Consider the following 17,214-nt stretch of genomic DNA (forward strand, 5'->3'; position numbering starts at 1 on the left):
AGCGAGGAGAAGCCGGGTCAACATTGATGGATTAGGGCCCTGCTGGCCTGCTGTTCTAGTAGGAGGGCCCTGGCAGGTGGAGGGGGCAGGATCCACAAGCTGGTGGCTAATAGTTACACTGATGTCAGATGAGGAAGATAAAGGGGGATGGCTGTCATCTGGTTGTTGGCCCTCAGCTCCAAAACCATGCTGTCTGCTGCTGGATAATGGGGCTGGGCTCTGGGGTGGTCTCTCTTCTGCCAGCTGGCACCATGTCAAGCTTTGAGGTTGTTGCAGAGATAGCGGGGCAGGGGGCAGAACACGGTCTTCCTGGTTCTGTGCGGGGCAGTGTCCTGGGTGAGCTTCCCTGTGGTTGTGCAGAGGGCTGACGGTTCAGTGGCGGGTGTGGGGCCAGGGACATAGAGGTGTCGATGAGAGGGTCTGCGTGGCGCCTGGCGCACATTCTGTTCCCGCAGCCCTCCCCAGAGGCTCCCCATCCCTGGACACTCAAGAGTCACCCACCCGGGGAAGGTGGAGGCCCGGCTGAAGCCCAACCCTGCCAGCTGCACACGCCATCCTTCCTTACACTTTATTCTCCCCATGCCCTGGGACCCCCATCTCTGCAGAGGTGTTGCACTGCCGCCTGCCGGCCTTCTTAGCTCTCACCGGGCAGCCCATTTGTGGGACCTCCCGCAAGGGGGCGCCCGAGACCACTGCTTGGAGCTCGATACCCCGTCTGGAATGGGTAGCAAGGCATGCAGCCCCTGGGTCCAGGGTACTAGTGGAGTCTGGGTTGGTGGGAGGAGGGGCACTGCCCAGGAGGACCTGCCCGTGCACAGCAGGGCTGGGGGCGGGGCTCGGCTGGAGCTTGAGCCATCTCGGTCTCCCAGGACCCTGCTCCCCACAAGGGAGCAGATGCTGGGGTGAGAGTGGTGGGTAAGATCGTTTCCGAGATGGAGGGGTTCAAAAGACCAATCGTCTTGGCCTTCACACCTCTGTGGATGTGGCAGGACCCAGTCCACTACCCCGCTCCCGGGGCTGTCTGCTTGGCTGGCAGTGGGGGTTGTCCTGGCTGCGGGCAATCAATCAGGTGGGGCGCATCACTGGGCAGGCTGGGATGCCCTGGTCTTTTCCCAGGTGCTGGTGCTGGGTGAGGGACTCCTGGCTCCCTGGTTCCTTCCTCAGGTCGGCTTCTTGGAGGCTGTGGGAAGTGGACCAAGGTTAAGCTGGGAGGCACGGTAGTAACCTTGCGTGTCCTCTCTTACGGGGACACTGGGCTTTTGCCCAGGGCCTCGTGGGCAGTTTCTGGGAACACAGGAGCCCACACTGACAGTCAACCTGTTCCTGATGGCAGCGGATGCTGGACAGGGCGGCCTGATCGGAGGGGAGCTTTGGGAATTTGGTAGAAGGTGTGTGACCCTGGAATCCGCCCAGCCCTGGGGCCTCCCCTGCGACCTTGCAGAGGGTCTGGGGCATCTGGATAAGCTAAGCTTATAGGGAAATGTTCTCAGAACACTTGGGATGTTGGCAGGTGCTTCCATGGGCCTACCTCTGGGGTCACAGAGAAAGGACATATGGTTCCTGGCACCCTTGCAGGTGAGACCTGCACGATGCTGGGCTTCAGGCATGCCTCTGATGCGGAACCAGCTCTGGTTCTGGGTCAGATGGATCAGGTTGGCATCCTGACCCCGTGTAGCACCTCTGTGACCCTGGGCAAGTTGCCCCACCCTGAGCCCCCACTTTTGCATCTGTGAGACAGTGATGGCTAATCCCCGGGCAGGCCCATGAGGCCCAAAGGCAGTAACGACCGGATGCTCCTTGAGCCTCTCTCTCTATGGGCACATGACACAAGGGCGCTATTCTCACTTATCCCCCGTGAGGTGCTGAGGGTATGGGTGCCATCTGGGGAGCCCCTGCCTTGGTCTGGGTGGGCGGGCAAGGGGCTGGCTTGACTCCATGTGGAAGGTGGGGGCAGATGTGGTGCACCCCTGTGGACCCTGCCTGCCAGGACGTCTTCCAAAAGTGCCCAGCTGGCTGTGCTGTGAGGTCACACCAGCATGCTGGCCTCCTCCAGCGCTCGCCTGACAAACAGGCTGCGGTCACCTTCCCGGCAACAGTGGTGCACTGTGGCAGCCATGGCCCAGCCTGCGACACAGGCCTGCCTGGACAAACACCAGGCGGCGTGCAGCATCAGCTCAGGCGTTCAGAGGCTCTCGCGGGCGCCTGGAAACCCGGCCCGAGCTGCCACTGTGCCCGGAGCAGGAAGTGGGAGCCGTCCTTACACCCTCGGCCTGGGTGGAGAGGGAGCCCACAGGCACCACCCTTGGCAAAAGGGAGAGCAGCCCCCAGCCCCACATCGGGAACAAACACACCCATGCCTAGGAGGCAGCACCCTCTGCTGGGCCTTCTCCTTAAAAGTGGACAAGGTGGTCCAGGTGAGCTTGACCCCTCCCAGGTGGGGCTGTGAGAGGGGAAGGGTCTAGGACCACCGGGCCTGGGGCTGTTCGTGGCCCAGGATGCCCCTTCTCCCTTGAAGATGACACAACTGTCCTTGCCTGTGTCCCACTGCTGTCTCATATCGCCTCCTTTCTGGAGGGAGACAGGCTTGGGGTGAAGGGGCCAGCCCAGCAAGGAGGAAGTGGACTCGGGGTCTGCCCAGGCCTGACCCAGGCCCTCTTACAAGACTGCTCTGGGAGCAGCTCCGCATAGCCAGAAAGGCTGTGGGTATCGGTGCTGCAACTGCCCCGCCCCCACCTGGGGCCTACCTTTGCTCCAGGAGTCTGAGGCCCGCTTCCTCTTCTGCGGGCCCCGTCCACACTCCTTGTCGCAGACACACCCGGGTCCCTCCCCTGGCGAGCTCTGTGTGGCCTCCGCCCTGGTGCTCAGGACCATCTGAAGAGTGGGGGTGTGGTCATGGTGAGGACCCCCCCAAGCCTGGGGCAGCCAGGGTGCCACCCCCCTACCCCAGTGTGTGGCAGCACTGACCTCACTGTCCGAGGTGTCTGGCTCGTCCAGCTCATCCGACTCCAGCTGTTGCCCATGGACTTTGCTGAGCTCTGCAGGACGCGGGGTGTGGGTCAGGCCAGGATGGTGGCCTGGGCATCTAGTAGAAGCCTAGGCCCCTAACCTGCCAGGCTGAGACCAGTGGCAACACCTCTGAAGCTGGGGAAACTGAGGCACAGAGAGCCCGAGTAACCTGCCCTGGGGTGGAATCCAAGCCCAAAGTTCCCTACACTCCTGCAGTGACCCCACCCACTGGGGTGCCCCTGGCTTAGTTGCTGGGTGACAGGGAACTCATCACCTGCCCTGAAGCCCCAGTTGCTAGGATGCTCTCCATTCACTTCCTGTGGTCAGAAACGTGCCCTCCCTGGGCCCCTCGCTCCACTCTGGGTCTGAAGGTGGGGAACCAAATCTGAGACCAGAGTTTGCTGGGTCAGGCCCTCCCTGCTCACTGTGGTTCCACTTCCATCGTGGAACAACACTTGCTGTGTTCGCATCCTCACCTGGGTGGCCGTCTCCACCAGGCCTTGGTGGGTAGGGGGGAAGTCTAGGCCTCCCTCTGTCCTCCTCTCCTGGCCCACTTGGAGAGGGCAGGCTGAGGTGGGGCCCTGGGGCAGAGTAGGGCGCGTCCTGGCGGGAAAGAAGGAAGAGACTTGAGCTCATGTAAGGCAACTTCCCTCTCTCTTCCCAACCCGGCCTCGGGCACAGCCTGTGGGAGCCCTGGACAGGACGGGACTGGAGGGTCAGCTGGCTCCCTGTGGCTTGTGACCTGGGCAGCAGGCTTTCCCTCCGCAACTGGCTGGTGGAGTGGAGCAGAGAAGAGAGGGCAGCCTGGGGCCCAGGTGCTCTGGGTCCCTCACCGGAGAAGATGGATGCTCTTCCGCCTCTGGCTCTTTGGCTTCCTGGGTGCCATTGCTGAGTCTCTGGGCTCCACACTGGGCAGGTGGTCCCACTCCCTGGGGTGGCTCAGGGCTGGGCGTGGGGACCTGTGGAGGGCTGAGTGACCCCGACTGGTTGGCAGGCTTGGGAGTGCTGGCCCGGCACCGACCCCTCTCTGAGAGGTCCAGGGGCTTGTCTGGGACATAGTCCTGTGTGGCCGTGCCCTCCTTCCCCTGGGGGCTGCCCGGGCCTGCAGGCTGTGGGTGCCTCCTTCTGGACAGGGTTTCCCTGGCCGCCTCGCCTTCAGGACCCTCGGAGTCTGAGTCGGCTGGTGGGGAAGGCGGCGTCCCTCTGGGCCCCCAAGGGCCCCTCAGCCGGGCACTGCCCACCCTGCCCTGTGCCCGCAGTTGCTGGGCCAGGAGCATGTGCAGTGCGCCTTCCAGCCGTGGGTTCCGCACGCCCACCAGGGCGCCCGGCAGGCCCAGCAGGCCTGAGGGCTCCTCCCAGGCCTCCGCCTCCCCAGCCTTGAGGCCCTGGGACTGGGGGCCGCTGGGGGCTGTGGCGGGGGCCGGGGGGCTGCCAAGGTGCAGGGTTAGATGCCGGTTCAGGAGGCAGAGGCGGTCGGCCTGGAGGGAGTGCTTCAGGGACTCACAGGTCCTGGCAGAAGGCCGAGAGGCCTGCAGGAAGCTGTGGGGAAGGAGAAGCCTGGTGATTGTGGGGCATAGTCAGCCCCACTTCACAGGGAGGACTAGGGGTCCTGGGGGTAAGGCAGGTGCCCACGTGGCACGGTGGGCAGTGGGGAAGGGAATGCCCGGGCCCCTGGGTGCCTGGTTTTAGAGTTGCCTGGGGCCTGGGGATCAGAGGAGGGAACTGGCCACTAAGGCCTCTCCCCCTTCTGGGCGTCAGCTGCCTGCCCAGTCCCCTGGAGCACCCTGCCCACCTGGTCACCCACCACAACCCCACCCCCACTCTCCTCAGACCACGATGAAAGGGGGTGCCCAGTCCCCATCTCCTCTGTCCACGAACCCCCACCCTGCCCTGGCCGTTCAGATGTCCACGTGGGAACTATGCTGCAGGCAGGGGGAAGCCAAGCCAGGGAGAGCAGTTCTCCTGAAGGGACAAAGGGAGGGACTCCCTGCTGCTGGCCCCTGCCTTAAAGCTGGGACCAGAGGAGGAGACCAGGTGCCCAGCTGAGGGAGCTCCTGGTGGTGGTAGAGGGCGGGCACTCACCTGTCCAGAGGGAGGCTGTGCTCGCCAGGTGGGCTAGGTGGGTTGTTCCTGGTGGGCAGCAGTGGGGGCGTCCCATTGGTGGAGCCCTGGTCGGCGGAGCAGGCCCGGGACCCAGGCCGCACCACGGCGATTGTCCCATGCAGCTGGTTGGAGATGCGCTGGGGGTTCTGCACAGGGTAGGCGGGTCAGTCTGGGTGGGCTCGGCTGCTACCTTCTGCCCTTTTCTCTGTGCGACCTTGGGCAGGTCTCCCACCCACTCTGAGCCTTGCTTCCACCGTCATCGTGTGGAGCTCAGGACTCCCTGCTTGGCACGAGGATGGGCATGTTACCATGTGCATGGCACACAGCAGGGCTGGCAGTTCTGGCCTCCTCCTCGGGCTGCCCGGGAAGAGGGAGGAGTGGGTTCAGGGGTTCGGGGTCCCTCACCCTCACCATGTCCGGGGTCCGTGCCTCATGAAGATTGGGACTTGGGGAGATTTTGGCCATTGGCGATGTCCCGTACACCCCCGGCCTTTCTGTGGGAGGAGGGACAGAAGGGAGGACAGCTGCTGAGGGGTCAGCTCAGCCCCTGGCCCGAGGGTCCCTGGTCTCAGGCTGCTCAGCCCCCTGCCCCACACCCGCCTCTCCCATGGACCTGCACCTGCACGGCCATCCTCTGTCTCCTCGTGGCCTCCCAGTGGTTTCTCAGTGACGGCCTTCCGGGCGCCCAGGGAGGGGAGCAGCAGGGGTGATGGGGGGTCCGAGATGCCCTCCCTGAGCTGGGGCTTGGGCCTGTGGGAGGCAAATATGAGGCAGGTGAGGGGGCAGCATCCCAGAGACGATCAGAAAGGCCAGGGCGCCCTCCTGGGGGCCAAGCCGCCTGTGTGGGAGACCCAGGTGACCAGGAAAGACATCATCGTGGGCTCACACCCATGTCTGGGGGTGGCCCAAGCGCCAGAGCTGCCATGGGTGCTGCGGCCCAGCTCTGCTTCTGGGGGGTCTTGTGCCTGCAGACCAGGGGAGGTCGCTATCTGTCCCAGGATGCTGGCCTGTGGGACCCCTCCCCCTGCACAAGTGCCTGGGGCTCCCCCCACTCACCCTGGGCCCTGAAGCCGCTTCACTTCCTCCTTCAAGGCGTCATTTTCCTCCTGCAGCCGCGTCAGCTCAGTGGCTGCAGAAGGCACTGGTTAGGAAGGACTTGGGGAGGGGAAGGGCGAGCGGGGTCCTCACGGCCCTGGGAGTCCCCCTGTCTTAGCCCAGCTGGGACTCCAGCACTTGGCTTGGGGCCTGGCATACAGCAGGAGCCCCATAGATGCTTGCTGCCTGAGTGGGTGGGTGGATGTTGAGTGAACAGCACCAGCCTGGAGGCTGTGAAAAGGGATGGCGCTCCCTAGCCTCGAGGGACCCCCCAGCCAAAGGAAAGGGGCTTGTGCTCATCAGCAGGACTCACGGAACCCAGGTCTCTGCGGGACCCTCCTTATCCTGAGAAGGAGGGAGCTGAGGCCTTGAGAGGGCAGGGACGCCCCGGCCCAGTGACTGAGCAGCAGGTGGCCTGTGGGGGCCAGCGGGGGGCTTTGCACCATCTGTCTGTGAATTGGGGTGCGAGTGTCCCTCCTCACAGTGCAGCCCTGGGTCACCTCCTCCCCTTTCCCCGAGACCCCTCGTTGGGCTGAGGAGGTGGGGGGTCGCCGGCCCCCACAGGAGGACGGGGTGCAGGACACGGGGCAGGGGGGCGCTCACTGAGGAGGAAGACGTGCTGCAGGTTCTGGAGGAGGGAGCTCTCGAACTCTTGCTGCTTCTTTCTGGCCAGCTCCTGGGTGACCATGCAGCGGTCACACAGCCCAGCCCGCAGCCTGCGGGGCGAGGAGGGATGGCGAGAGGCTGCTCTGAGAGGGAGGGGCCGGGATGCCGCGCCCCCCGCCCCAGTCCCAGGACCTGCCCTGCCTTTCCCCACCACGTTGCCCACCCTGTGGGCTAAGCATGCCACATGCTGTTGAGTTTGGGAAGGAACCTTGAAAAGTGCAGTTTACTTAAGGCTCTGAGAAGTCCTGCAGTGGCTGAGTTGACTCCAGAGTATCCCAGACTCATTCTCCACAGAACGCTCTGGTCTTCCTCCGTCCCTGCCCCCATTATGAGTGGGGTGTGAGGTGCCCCCACCTGTTCTCCAGCGCCCGCAGGTTCTCCTTCAGCGCCTTCTGCTGCTCCCTGAGCTGGTGGTTCTTGGCACAGAGCTCCTCCACCCTCTGGGCATCCCTGTGGGGGACAATCTGAAGTGGGGGGTCTGATCTACCCAGAGAGCTCTCTACTACCCACTGTTCTCTCCCTGGCCACCAGCCTAGGACTTCCTTGAGACTTGGGGCCTCTCAAGGGCAGTGCCAGCTCGCCCAAGTGTGAGCGTGTATGGCCTTGAGGACTCTGTCTCGTCCATGTGCCACCTGGCAGCGTTCTGTGAAGTGGGGACCTGGGGAGTCTGCCTGTGGGTCTCCAGGACTCACGTGGAGTCCCCCTGTTGATAGCTATTGTCCCAGAGGTGCCCTTCAGGGATGCTCCTTGCGCATCCCCTTGGGGGGTCCCTGTTCACTCTGGTGGGCTTGGACTTTCCAGCCCCACTTCCTCCATCTCCTCGAGGCATGACCTTGGACCAGACTCCCCCTACCCGCTATGCTGAGCTTCACTTTCTCCTGCATCACTGCTAGTGGCAGTGCCAGGGCCCTGGGGCTGCAGGGGAAGAGGGGAGATGAACCCTGGGGAGTCACTGCCCTTCCAGTCTCCTGGGCCAGTCCTGTCCTCACTCACCGGCACCTCTCTGAGTTCAGTTCCATAAGCTTGTTCTGTAGGCCTGAGGAGTGAGGAAAGGAGCAGAGGTCAGGCCCAGCTGGGCTGCCACCTCTACATGGAGCCGGGGCATTTCCTGTCCCTGTTTGTCTGGCAGAACCCTCTCCAGACGCCCGCCACCTGCCTGGGTCCCTGCACTGACTCCCTGAGGTCACCCCCTTGGAGGGCTCCCAGTCTGCACCTGCTGCCAGCTTCTGGTCAGTCTCCTGGCGGCCTGGGACCCCGGTCTGGGCCCAGCCTCTCCCCTCCCTTGTCTCTGGCTCTGGTGTCAGCTGGGGATGGGTCCTGGATGCTGGGAGTCACCAGTTACCCAGCCAAGGCCCGGGAGGGATGCTTTTTGGGTGCTGCCAATGGGCCCCCAAGGGAGACCCCAGCACAACCCCTCCTCCCCTCCCATCATGGTCTGGCTTGGGTCCTAGGCTAGCCCAAGCAGTCCCCGCCCCTCCGCGTCTCTGGGCCTTTGATGTGGGAGGGGGAGTGAGCACTGTCAGAAATGTCAGGGGAGGGTCTGGTCCAGGCACTGAGGGAGTGAATGGAGCAGGTGGCTGCAGTCCTGTTGCTGGTGGGGAAACTGGACAGACATGCGTGCCAGGGCAGAGCTTAGCCTGGGGTTCTGGAAGGGGCAGAGGGATTTTAGCTCAGCACCCGGAACGCTCCAGACAAGCCTCCGGAGCCTTGGGCTCCATTCCTACAAGGAAAGTAGGTAACCTCCCTTCTGGGGGACAAGGAGGCCCCCGCCTGGGGCAAGGGGCTGGTTTTGGCTTTAGTGTCTCAGCTGTCTGTGGCCAGGCTGGTCTTTTATTTCTGCTCTGATGTGAACTGACCATTTAGGGGCCACCCCTCCAGGGCTGCACTTGGGTGTTGGTCTAAGGCTGGGTGCCTGGCCACAATGCAGCTCTGGGCTCTGGGTCAGGACTCCTTTTCTGGGCCTGCAAGTCATGGTCCTGGTTTTGGCGAGAATTGGAGGCAACATGTGGGAGTCCCCTGGCCTGAACTTGGCTCTTAGACTGCTGTCCAGTTGAGAGTTTGTCCTCCCCAAGGTACTCACCCATGACCTCATTCTCATGGACTTCCTTCAGTCTGTTTAGTGACTCTGTGAAGCTCTCCATGGCTCCCGTGGCCCTGGCCCTGGGTCCTCTGTGCTCCAGGTGTGGGGAAGGCCCCTTGGCCTCTACTGGCCCTCTGTTTCCAGCCTGTGGAGCAGGAAGCCATAGGACAGTCACATTGGCTCAGGAGGGGTCTGTGGGCTGCAGGGTGCAGGAGGTAGGTGTGGGAGTCCTGTCCTGTGACCACCCACTGGGTCCTGTCCACGCCTAAGGGGGGCATGTATGTCCATCCTGTAGGGATGGGACATTCTCACTTCATCTCAACTCCCTAATCCAGTCTTCACAGCAAAGCAGATGGCCTGAGGGGACCAGCTCCCACTTGGTGCTGGGACCATGAGGGTGCACGTGACCTGTGATGAAGCCCCAGACTGGAGACGCCCAAGCCGGCCGACAGCTGGCGGGTCAGGAAGCCAGGGTTTGTTCAGCCAGTGGGAAAGCTCTCTCAGGAGGGTCCAGGTGCCCGCAGTGGCATGGATGGCCCCGTGGGGCCTCGGTGGGGACTTTGGGGATTGGCTGGCTATTTTCTCTGTAGGAACTGGTGGCTGTGCACAGGCAGAAGTCCACCTAGCCGCCCCTCATGGCCTGGGCCCTTTTTCCTGCCTGTGTTTCACCTCCACGAAGCGTTTGCTAAAACTTAAAAGGTTGTGGGAGTGAGAATCCAAGCTGGGAGCAAGATAACCTTGCCCGTTGTGTGACTGCCGTGAGCTCTGGCCCCTCTGAGCAGCACTTTCTTCCCTCTGGTAGTGGCCACAAGGCCCGTCCAGTGGGCCTGGTGAGTATCTCTCGGGTCCCACAGGGTCCAGCTCAGAGCCGGGAGTGAGCCTGGGGCTCAGCCCCGAATCAGGTTCCTCACTGTGGTGCCAGGCGCCACCCTCCTCCGGGTGAGAGCCCCTCAGTCCTGGTGGCACACCTCTGGTGGTGGGTACCACAGGCCACCATTGCTCTGTGGCACTGTCTGTCACCCAGTGAGAGTCAGACCCACAGCTCGTAGCCAGGTCAGCAGCGATGCCACCAGCCCAGACCCATGCCATCATCACCTCCAGGCCAGGGGGAGGGAGCCCTGGGGTCCCCTGGCTTTGCATCTGCACATGCCCAGAACCTCACTTTCCCTCCTTCACAGAGCCTGCCTCGGCCCAGGCCACCACCAACCGGCACAGTGCTCCACCACCCCAGGAGGGCCTCTTCACAAACCCTGGAAACCTCTGCCCAAAGACCCCTTCGGCCTTGCCCGAGGCCACACGCAGCCCCCTCCTCCGCTCCTCACTGAAGGAGGTGTGTGGTCTCACTTGCGTTCAGAGACCGGAGTGTTTGCATCAGCAGTCCCCAGACTGGAAACCCTCCAGCGCCTGCTGGTAGTGTCCAGCGGTGGCAGGAGAGATGACGATCCAGGGCTGTTACGGTTTGCTTCCGAGACACAGCAGAGTAGGGGCCAGCGCACTGCAGGAGTCATGCACAGGAAGTGTAGAAGAGGCACAGCTGCTCTGGGCTCTCTGAAGCTGGATGCTGGGTGCCCTGGCAGTGGGACCGCCAACTGAGGGGGGCAGGCCCTGTGACCCCAAGATAAGCCAGGCCGGGGCAAGCACTCACTGTCCTGGAGCTTTCCAAGAGGACTTGACAAGGGGGCTGGCTCTCAGCTGGGTCCTCAAACCCCAGGCTCAGCAAGAGGACAGAGAATGGTCCTGTGTCTCACAGTGGCCACCAGAGCCCACAGGCAGGGATGTGCTAGACGGATGGAGTGACAGGAAGGTGGGGCTCTCCAAACTCGTTTTAGACATGCCTGGCCTCTGGGACACTCCCAAGAGATGGCCAGGGAAGAGGGGGAGGTCTCTGCCTACTGACTGTGTGTTGGGTGGGTGAGGGCTCTGGGAATGAGAGGAGCTTGGTGGGGTTCCCTTCCTTGAGGCTGGAAGCCAGAGGGGTGTCCTGGCAGGTTAGGGGACAAGATGCTGAATTGCAGAGGGTGGGGGAGACCAGGGCTGTAGTAGGGTGTACATGATAATTGGGCCTCACTTCCTGAGCCCATCTAACCCTGACCACACTGCAAGGAGCCCACTTTCCAGATGGGGAAGCTGAGGCCCAAAGACATCAGGTCATGCTCCCTGGCTGCCCAGTGGGAAGCGGGAGTCGGGGCTTGACTTCTCCCTGGGGCTGAGGATATGTCCTTGCCCTCTGTGGACCAGGGATGTGCTCCAGGTGGCCCTGCTCTGCTGGCTCTCCCATCTTCATCTGGTGGTGGGAGACGGGACTGTGGGAGGAGCTCTCCTCGGCTCAGGCTCCCTGCAGGGGGAGGTGGGCCAGCTGGGGAGGGCCAAGCCATTGTGCCTGAAATTCCACCCAGACCTGCCTGACAGGCTGTTCTTCCCTATCAGCGTCTACCATGGGCCCTGGGCTGGGCCAACACCCATGAAGGAGCCGCCCCTGGGAGCCTGCGGTGCCCCAGGCCCAGGAGAGGCTCTGCGGTTGGGCGCAGGTCCGAGTGAGAGGCCGACATTGTTCCTAATGACAGCACTGTGGTGTGGAGCCAGGTGGATAAGGGCCCAGACACCCTCCTCTGTCTGGGTACCCCAGGCTCCTCTCTATTCCAAACCGCCCAAAGACCCCACCTGGCTGTCCCTCTGGGGTCTCTGATGGGCAGGGGGCAGCATGGACACAGACCCGGGGCCAGGCACGGGCAGCACAGCTGGAAGGTGTATTCTGCTGGGAGCTTCACATCTCCCAGGGATGACCAGGGCTGTCCAGCCACTGGCAACAGTGCCATGGGGGTGGTGTGGCTCCCCTGGGCCGGCAGGTGACAGAGGGCGTTTGGCCAAGGAGAAGAGGACAGTCAGTCTCCTGGGGCAGCCCTTGACCCAGCCCCCACCCTCAAAGTGCAGGGGGGGTTGGGTCCAAGGAAGCAGCGGAGGGATGAGGAGGTGGGTCCCCAGCTGACAGGAATTTGGTGGTTGTGGGTAGGAAGAACCTCAGCTGTAAAAGCGCATGTGGGGTCTTCCCTGGTAGCTCAGTTCATAAGAATCCGCCTGCCAGTGCAGGAGACACAAGTTCGAGCCCTGGTCCAGGAAGATCCCACGTGCTGTGGAGCAACTAAGCCACACTACGGAGTCTGTGCTCTAGAGCCTGGGAGCCGCAACTACTGAAGCCCGCCTGCCTGCAGCCTGTGCTCCTCAACAAGAGAAGCCACTGCAACGAAAAGCTCGCGCATCACAACTAGAGAGCAGCCGCATTTGCCAAAACTAGAGAAGAGCCTGTGCAGCAACAAAGACCCAGTGCAGACAGAAACAAGTAAATGAACATAAATGAAATTATTTTTAAAAGGTGCATGTGGTCTCGGCCCGAGGACGGTGGGCCAGCCCTCCCTGGGGGCCTCCCTGGTGTTTGCCAGGTGTGCTGAGAGCCACTAAGGGGAGAGGCGCTGAGGGGCTCAGGGAACTCAAGGCAGGAGGGCTCCCCCCAGGCCTGGGGTGGGGGCTACAGTGGCGTCAGGAGGAGGGAGCAGGTTATGGGGTGGGGTCTTGCCTGCTGCCTCTGGGCCTGGGGGCCCTGGGCACTGGAGAGGGTGGCCCGAGTTGCCCACTGTGGGGGCTGGGGGTGGTGGTACTGGAAGAGGAGACCTGAGGGCTGCTCCTCAAGGGTCCAGGGTCACTCCTACTCCTGCTCTGGACACCCAGGCTGGACGATCTCTGCTGAGTGGAGCCCCAGAAGCTGCAGGTTGGAGGGCAGGGCAGGGGTCAGGCACACTGGTGACCCTGTGCACCTGCCACTCACCTGGGCAAGGTCAGCCTGCGCAGTGCGCCCTGGCCTGCCTGGAGCCTCTGTAGACGGGACTAGTGTGTCCCCAGAGCCTGAGTCCCTCATCTGAGGTAACCGCGCCGCCACCTCAGGTTGTTGTGGGCGTGTCCCACCAAATACGTGTGTCCAGACGATGCCTTCCGGGTGATGTGTGTTCTCAGCCCAGGGCCCAGCAGGCACTCAGCTAACTGCAGATGGAGACCCTGCATCCATCCCATGCAGCAGTCCCTGCAGGGAGCCCCAGGGGTCCAGCAGGGCTCCTTACAGGAGCCCAAGTTCAAGTGCCACCAAGGCCCTCTACAGGAGGACAAGAACACCCCTGAGTTCAGAGCAGAGTCTCAGATGCCAGCATTGATGATACACACTCGTGCCCTGCATGGACACTCAGGGACCACTGCATCTTTGTGGCCGTGTCTCAGGGAAATGCCCCTGCCACCATGAAGAAAGAAGGCCACCAGAGCTCCAGCTGTCGCCCTGGTCTGGGTGCTGCCCACTGAGCCACAAAGCCTTGGTGGAGAGTTTCTTGCCCGGCTCCTGGGCCAGCCGGCAGGGCCCTGGCCACTTTCTCTTGTTGGGGCCTCTTCTCCAGCATGCCCTCTGGTCCAGGAGCCCCAGGGCCCCACTTCTGCACCTTCTCTGCAGTTGATCCCTCCACCCACCTGCGAGTAACACGATGACAATGGTGCAGCGATAACCACAGCAATGGCCCTTGTTCCCCGGGCATCCGCTGAGCCGAGCACCGGGCCAGGGCTCTCTGCGCTGTGTAGCGCCCACTGCAGGTCTCCTACCATGTCCCAGAGTGACCCAGGGATGCTCCGCCTGCCCGTCACCAGGGGCCTCCTGAGGCTGGGCACACCATCCAAGCCCTTTCCATGTCCCCACACAGATCTTTACAGAGCACCTGCTGTGTGCCCTGGCTCAGCCCACGGGTGTGATTGGAGCTCACCCTGCCTTCTGGCACTCACTGACCCATTCTACAGACTCAGGGACAGGTGAGAAGCAGGTCAGAGACTCCAGTGGTGGCTCCCTACGCCCCACGTGGTGAGGGAGAAGCCCCTTCTCCGGTCACCTTAGCTGAGTCTCTCTCCCACTGTGTCTCAGTGTCCTGGGCCACAAAACGATGGCAGTGCCCTAGCCCAGCTCCTGGAGACTGAGGAGTCTGCACCCCTTGGGCTGCCGGGTCTCCTCCATGTGGCAGGCATCCAGTGCCCGTTGACTGCAGGTGGTCAGGGGCCAGCCTGCCAGCCCCCACATCCAGGCGTCTGGCAGGAACGTCTCATGTAGTCAGTCCCTGGGCTCACGTTGCCTGTGGAGTGGCCATGACAGCCCTCACTGTGCAGATGAAGGTTCTATGGCCCCGAGAGATGGCACTAGTCCACAGTCACCAGCTCGAAAGGGACATGGCCAGTGCAGCCTCCTGCAACCTCCTGGGCCAGCTCAGATGGCAGGTCCTGAGAGGTGCCATTGCCTGGATGGTTTCTAGCATCACCAGACACGTAGACCCATGACACATGTGCATACATATGTGATGCCCACACGTGCAGACACAACGGTATCCTAACAACATCCCAACAACTACTGCATGAGAGAAAAGTGTGCACATGCGTGCACTCCCCCCACTGCACGTGGCACTGCGCAGGACGGGGGAAAGCTGCTTGCACGTGTGCGCCCATACTCGAGTATTGCATGTGCGTGTGCACACATGCACAGAGGCACAAGGCAGGTGTGCACTTGCTCCGCAAGGCCGAGGTGTCGCTGGTGGCTCAGATAACAGCGGGCCCTGCAACCTGATTCCTCAAGGATGGGCCGGCCCAGGGCCACTGCGACTTCTCAGCCGCCTCCCTGAGGCCTGGCGGGGGGAGGCTGAGCAGGACCGAGGCCTGGGAGCCTTTTGTCACTGCTTTCCCAGGGGACACCAAACTGAGGGCAGCTGATGTCCTACAGTGGCCTGCAGGGAGCCATGGCTGGCTGCACCACGTTCCAGCCCTCATTCCCCAGCTGCAGCCTGTCTGAGGATCCAGGCGGTGAGGCCGGACCAGGATGAAGTGCCAGGCCCCCGGCCTGTTCCCAGTGTCCCCAGAAGACCCAGGGACTTCCCAGCACAGCAGTGCCAACCCCAGCCTTCCAAGCCTTGGCTCCCCCAGCCTGTCTGCCCAGGAAGCTTGCTGCAGCTTGTGCTCCCACTCAGTCCCCTGGACCGTGTACCCCAGAGCAGGGGCTGTGGCCACCACTCCAGCCTGGCCCTTCCTCCAGCCCCCACGAGCAGGGGCTGGTTCTCCGCTTGGTAGCTAGCACCCCGCAGTGACCCCAGATCTTGTGCCCCTTCCCCTGCCCCCAACTACTAAAGCCACTGGGGCCCCGGGGCCCCCAGGTACTCACATGGTCCCGTGTCCGCATCGACCTCCGGGAACCTCCGCTCTGCTCTGGGACGCTCCCGCCTGAGAGATGGAAACCAGCACTATGAACTTGCTTGGGAACAAGACATAATTTTGGTCAAACCCGCTTGACAGGTTTTTGATTCCCCCAGCCAGGAGCAGAGAGGAGGCAGAGCCGGCCCAAAGCTACCCAACGGGTTCTGCCATCGCACAGAAAGTGGCAGAACGGGTCGGGTCTGACCCTCACAGAGAGAGGATTGTTTCTCCATGATCTCCGCACGGCCTGGGCCTCTGGCTGGAGCCGGGCAGTTTGCAAGGAGAATCCAGAGCCTGGAAGTGGACGTGAGGGGCAGGGCAGGGGCAGATTGTAGGGGAGCTGGGGGAGGAAGGAGCGTTCTCACCTCTGGGTGGAGGAGAGCAGAGAGCCTCTCCCCTGGCTCCCGTGGACTGAGCTGTCCTGCCTCAGTTTCCTTGTCTGTAAATTGGGGATGATGACCACAGGCCTGCCTCTATTGGAGCTCTGGAGATGGAATCTAGATGTGGGGTTGGCAGTGGCCCTGCTGGGTTGGGGCCCCTGCCTTTCACTGGCTCCTCTAGCCCCCACTAGAGAACAGGCAGGTGGCCTAGGCGGGTGGGCATCTAGGGTCTCAGGGCGGCCTGGGGTGCCCTGTGGGGCTGGGCCAGGGGCCACCACCATGGGCACAGGAGCAGCCGGGCATTGCAGTTTTCCGTGTTTGTCCTCCGCTCGCGACACTGTGGCTGCACTCATGCAGAAAAGAGCTGGCCCAAGGGCCACAGCCACCCCATACTCTTCCCCCTCGGCTCCCCTCTGCTTCCTCCACAAGCCCCCACCCTGTACTCCCTCACCCTGACCCCCCTTAAGCTACACCCAAATTCCTACCCCCAACTCTGCACATGAGCCCTCCCTTGGGGTACCTGAGAGAAACCCAGGGAGTTCTCAGGGCTCCATGGGGGAGGACCCGGGCTCTAGGCCAGCTGCCCTGGTGAGGTCCCAGGAGGCACTTCCTGCTCCCTGGTGAGGCCCCTGCCGGCTGCCCCCCAACCCCACCCCAGGCTCTCAGGGGAGCAGTGGCTTATTGGGCACCCCCAGGCTCTAGCCTGCCGGGAGCTTTGCAGATGCCTCCTGGCTGGGCCCCTGGGGGAGGTGTCTGCATGCTGTGGGGCCCTTGGCGTGTGCCCTGCACAAGGGGGTGGACACGGTGAGCGTGGCGCAGCCTGGCCTGTGGGGACCGTGTGTGTGTGTGCGCTCACGCCTCAGCTTGTCTCTTCACGTGTTTGGTGTGTTCTTGTTGTGTGAGTGGTGTGCTATGTTCAAGGTTGGGGTTGTAGATGTGAGGGTGGGCTGTGTGGCTTTGGCTTTGTGTGCCTGTGTCTGGGTGTCCCCACGGGGAGGGCAGAGGCAGGGACAGCGTTGACCCTCAAAGCAGCCAGGGTCAGCCCAATTGAGCCCTGCCCCCCTCCCTCCACCTCAGCCAGGTTTGAGCCCCAACTCTGCCCCTTGAGAGCTGGCTCACCTTGGGCCAGTCACCCCACCTCTCTGAGCCATGGCCTCATGATGGCGGCTGGACCAGGGTCTGCCCCAGGAGGTGCTCACTGTGCTTGTCAGTGGCTTGGGCGTGGGCTCCAACTGGACCATGTTAGTAGTTGAACGAAAGCTCTAGTTCCCCATAAAGGGAAATTCAGAGCCATCCCGCAACCCAGGGATCCGAGGTCCCTGCAGCACTGTCTCCATGTCTCTAGCAACGCACCGTGCATCGACGGTAAGTGGATGAACCATCCACAAGCCATCCACACCTCTTTGGGAGGAGAGGACCTCTGACACCCCAGCGATGCAGTGAATGTCAGGCATCCCGCTGGGGGAGGGCGGCTCAGGAGGGGACGCTAGCAGACTCCAGGAGGAGAGTGCCCGGAGAGGGAACAGCCAGAGGCAGTGGGAAGCTGCCAGGGTCCGGGATCAGGTGAACAAAGGGTGGCAGAAACTTCCTAGGGTGAGGGCATGTTCTATACGGTATTGTGGTGGTTGG

General features: G+C 62.6%; 1 protein-coding gene across 4 annotated transcripts; it reads right to left on the minus strand.

Annotated features, from left to right (window-relative positions):
• Positions 1-554: 554 nt before the first annotated feature.
• RBBP8NL (RBBP8 N-terminal like) lies at positions 555-15,260 on the minus strand. 4 transcript variants are annotated; one of them, XM_027559087.1, is made up of 14 exons: positions 15,174-15,260; positions 8,951-9,095; positions 7,864-7,906; positions 7,225-7,320; positions 6,808-6,920; positions 6,166-6,238; positions 5,729-5,859; positions 5,521-5,603; positions 5,089-5,255; positions 3,840-4,545; positions 3,483-3,609; positions 2,965-3,035; positions 2,745-2,871; positions 555-1,180 (listed from the first exon to the last, which is right to left on the minus strand). In XM_027559087.1, exons 1-14 carry the CDS (start codon positions 15,189-15,191, stop codon positions 1,161-1,163), a joined length of 1,920 nt encoding a protein of 639 aa, XP_027414888.1. In that variant the 5' UTR covers positions 15,192-15,260; the 3' UTR covers positions 555-1,160. The 4 variants fall into 4 exon arrangements, with proteins under 4 accessions (XP_027414888.1, XP_027414887.1, XP_027414890.1 ...); XM_027559086.1 differs by having other exon boundaries at positions 5,515-5,603; XM_027559089.1 differs by lacking the exons at positions 7,864-7,906; positions 15,174-15,260 and having other exon boundaries at positions 5,515-5,603; positions 8,951-9,039.
• Between the last annotated feature and the right edge of the window lie 1,954 nt (positions 15,261-17,214).

This window comes from Bos indicus x Bos taurus, chromosome 13 (assembly GCF_003369695.1).
Source record: "Bos indicus x Bos taurus breed Angus x Brahman F1 hybrid chromosome 13, Bos_hybrid_MaternalHap_v2.0, whole genome shotgun sequence".
NCBI lineage: Eukaryota > Metazoa > Chordata > Mammalia > Artiodactyla > Bovidae > Bos > Bos indicus x Bos taurus.

Bases quoted from the DNA above. Each gene is read 5' to 3' on its own strand.
- RBBP8NL (XM_027559086.1), bottom strand. The intron at 5,604-5,728 runs GTGCAGGTCCAT...CTCCTCCCACAG, and splicing joins GACAGAGGATGGCCGTGCAG to AAAGGCCGGGGGTGTACGGG. The intron at 5,256-5,514 runs GTGAGGGACCCC...TACCCTGTGCAG, and splicing joins GGACCCCGGACATGGTGAGG to AACCCCCAGCGCATCTCCAA.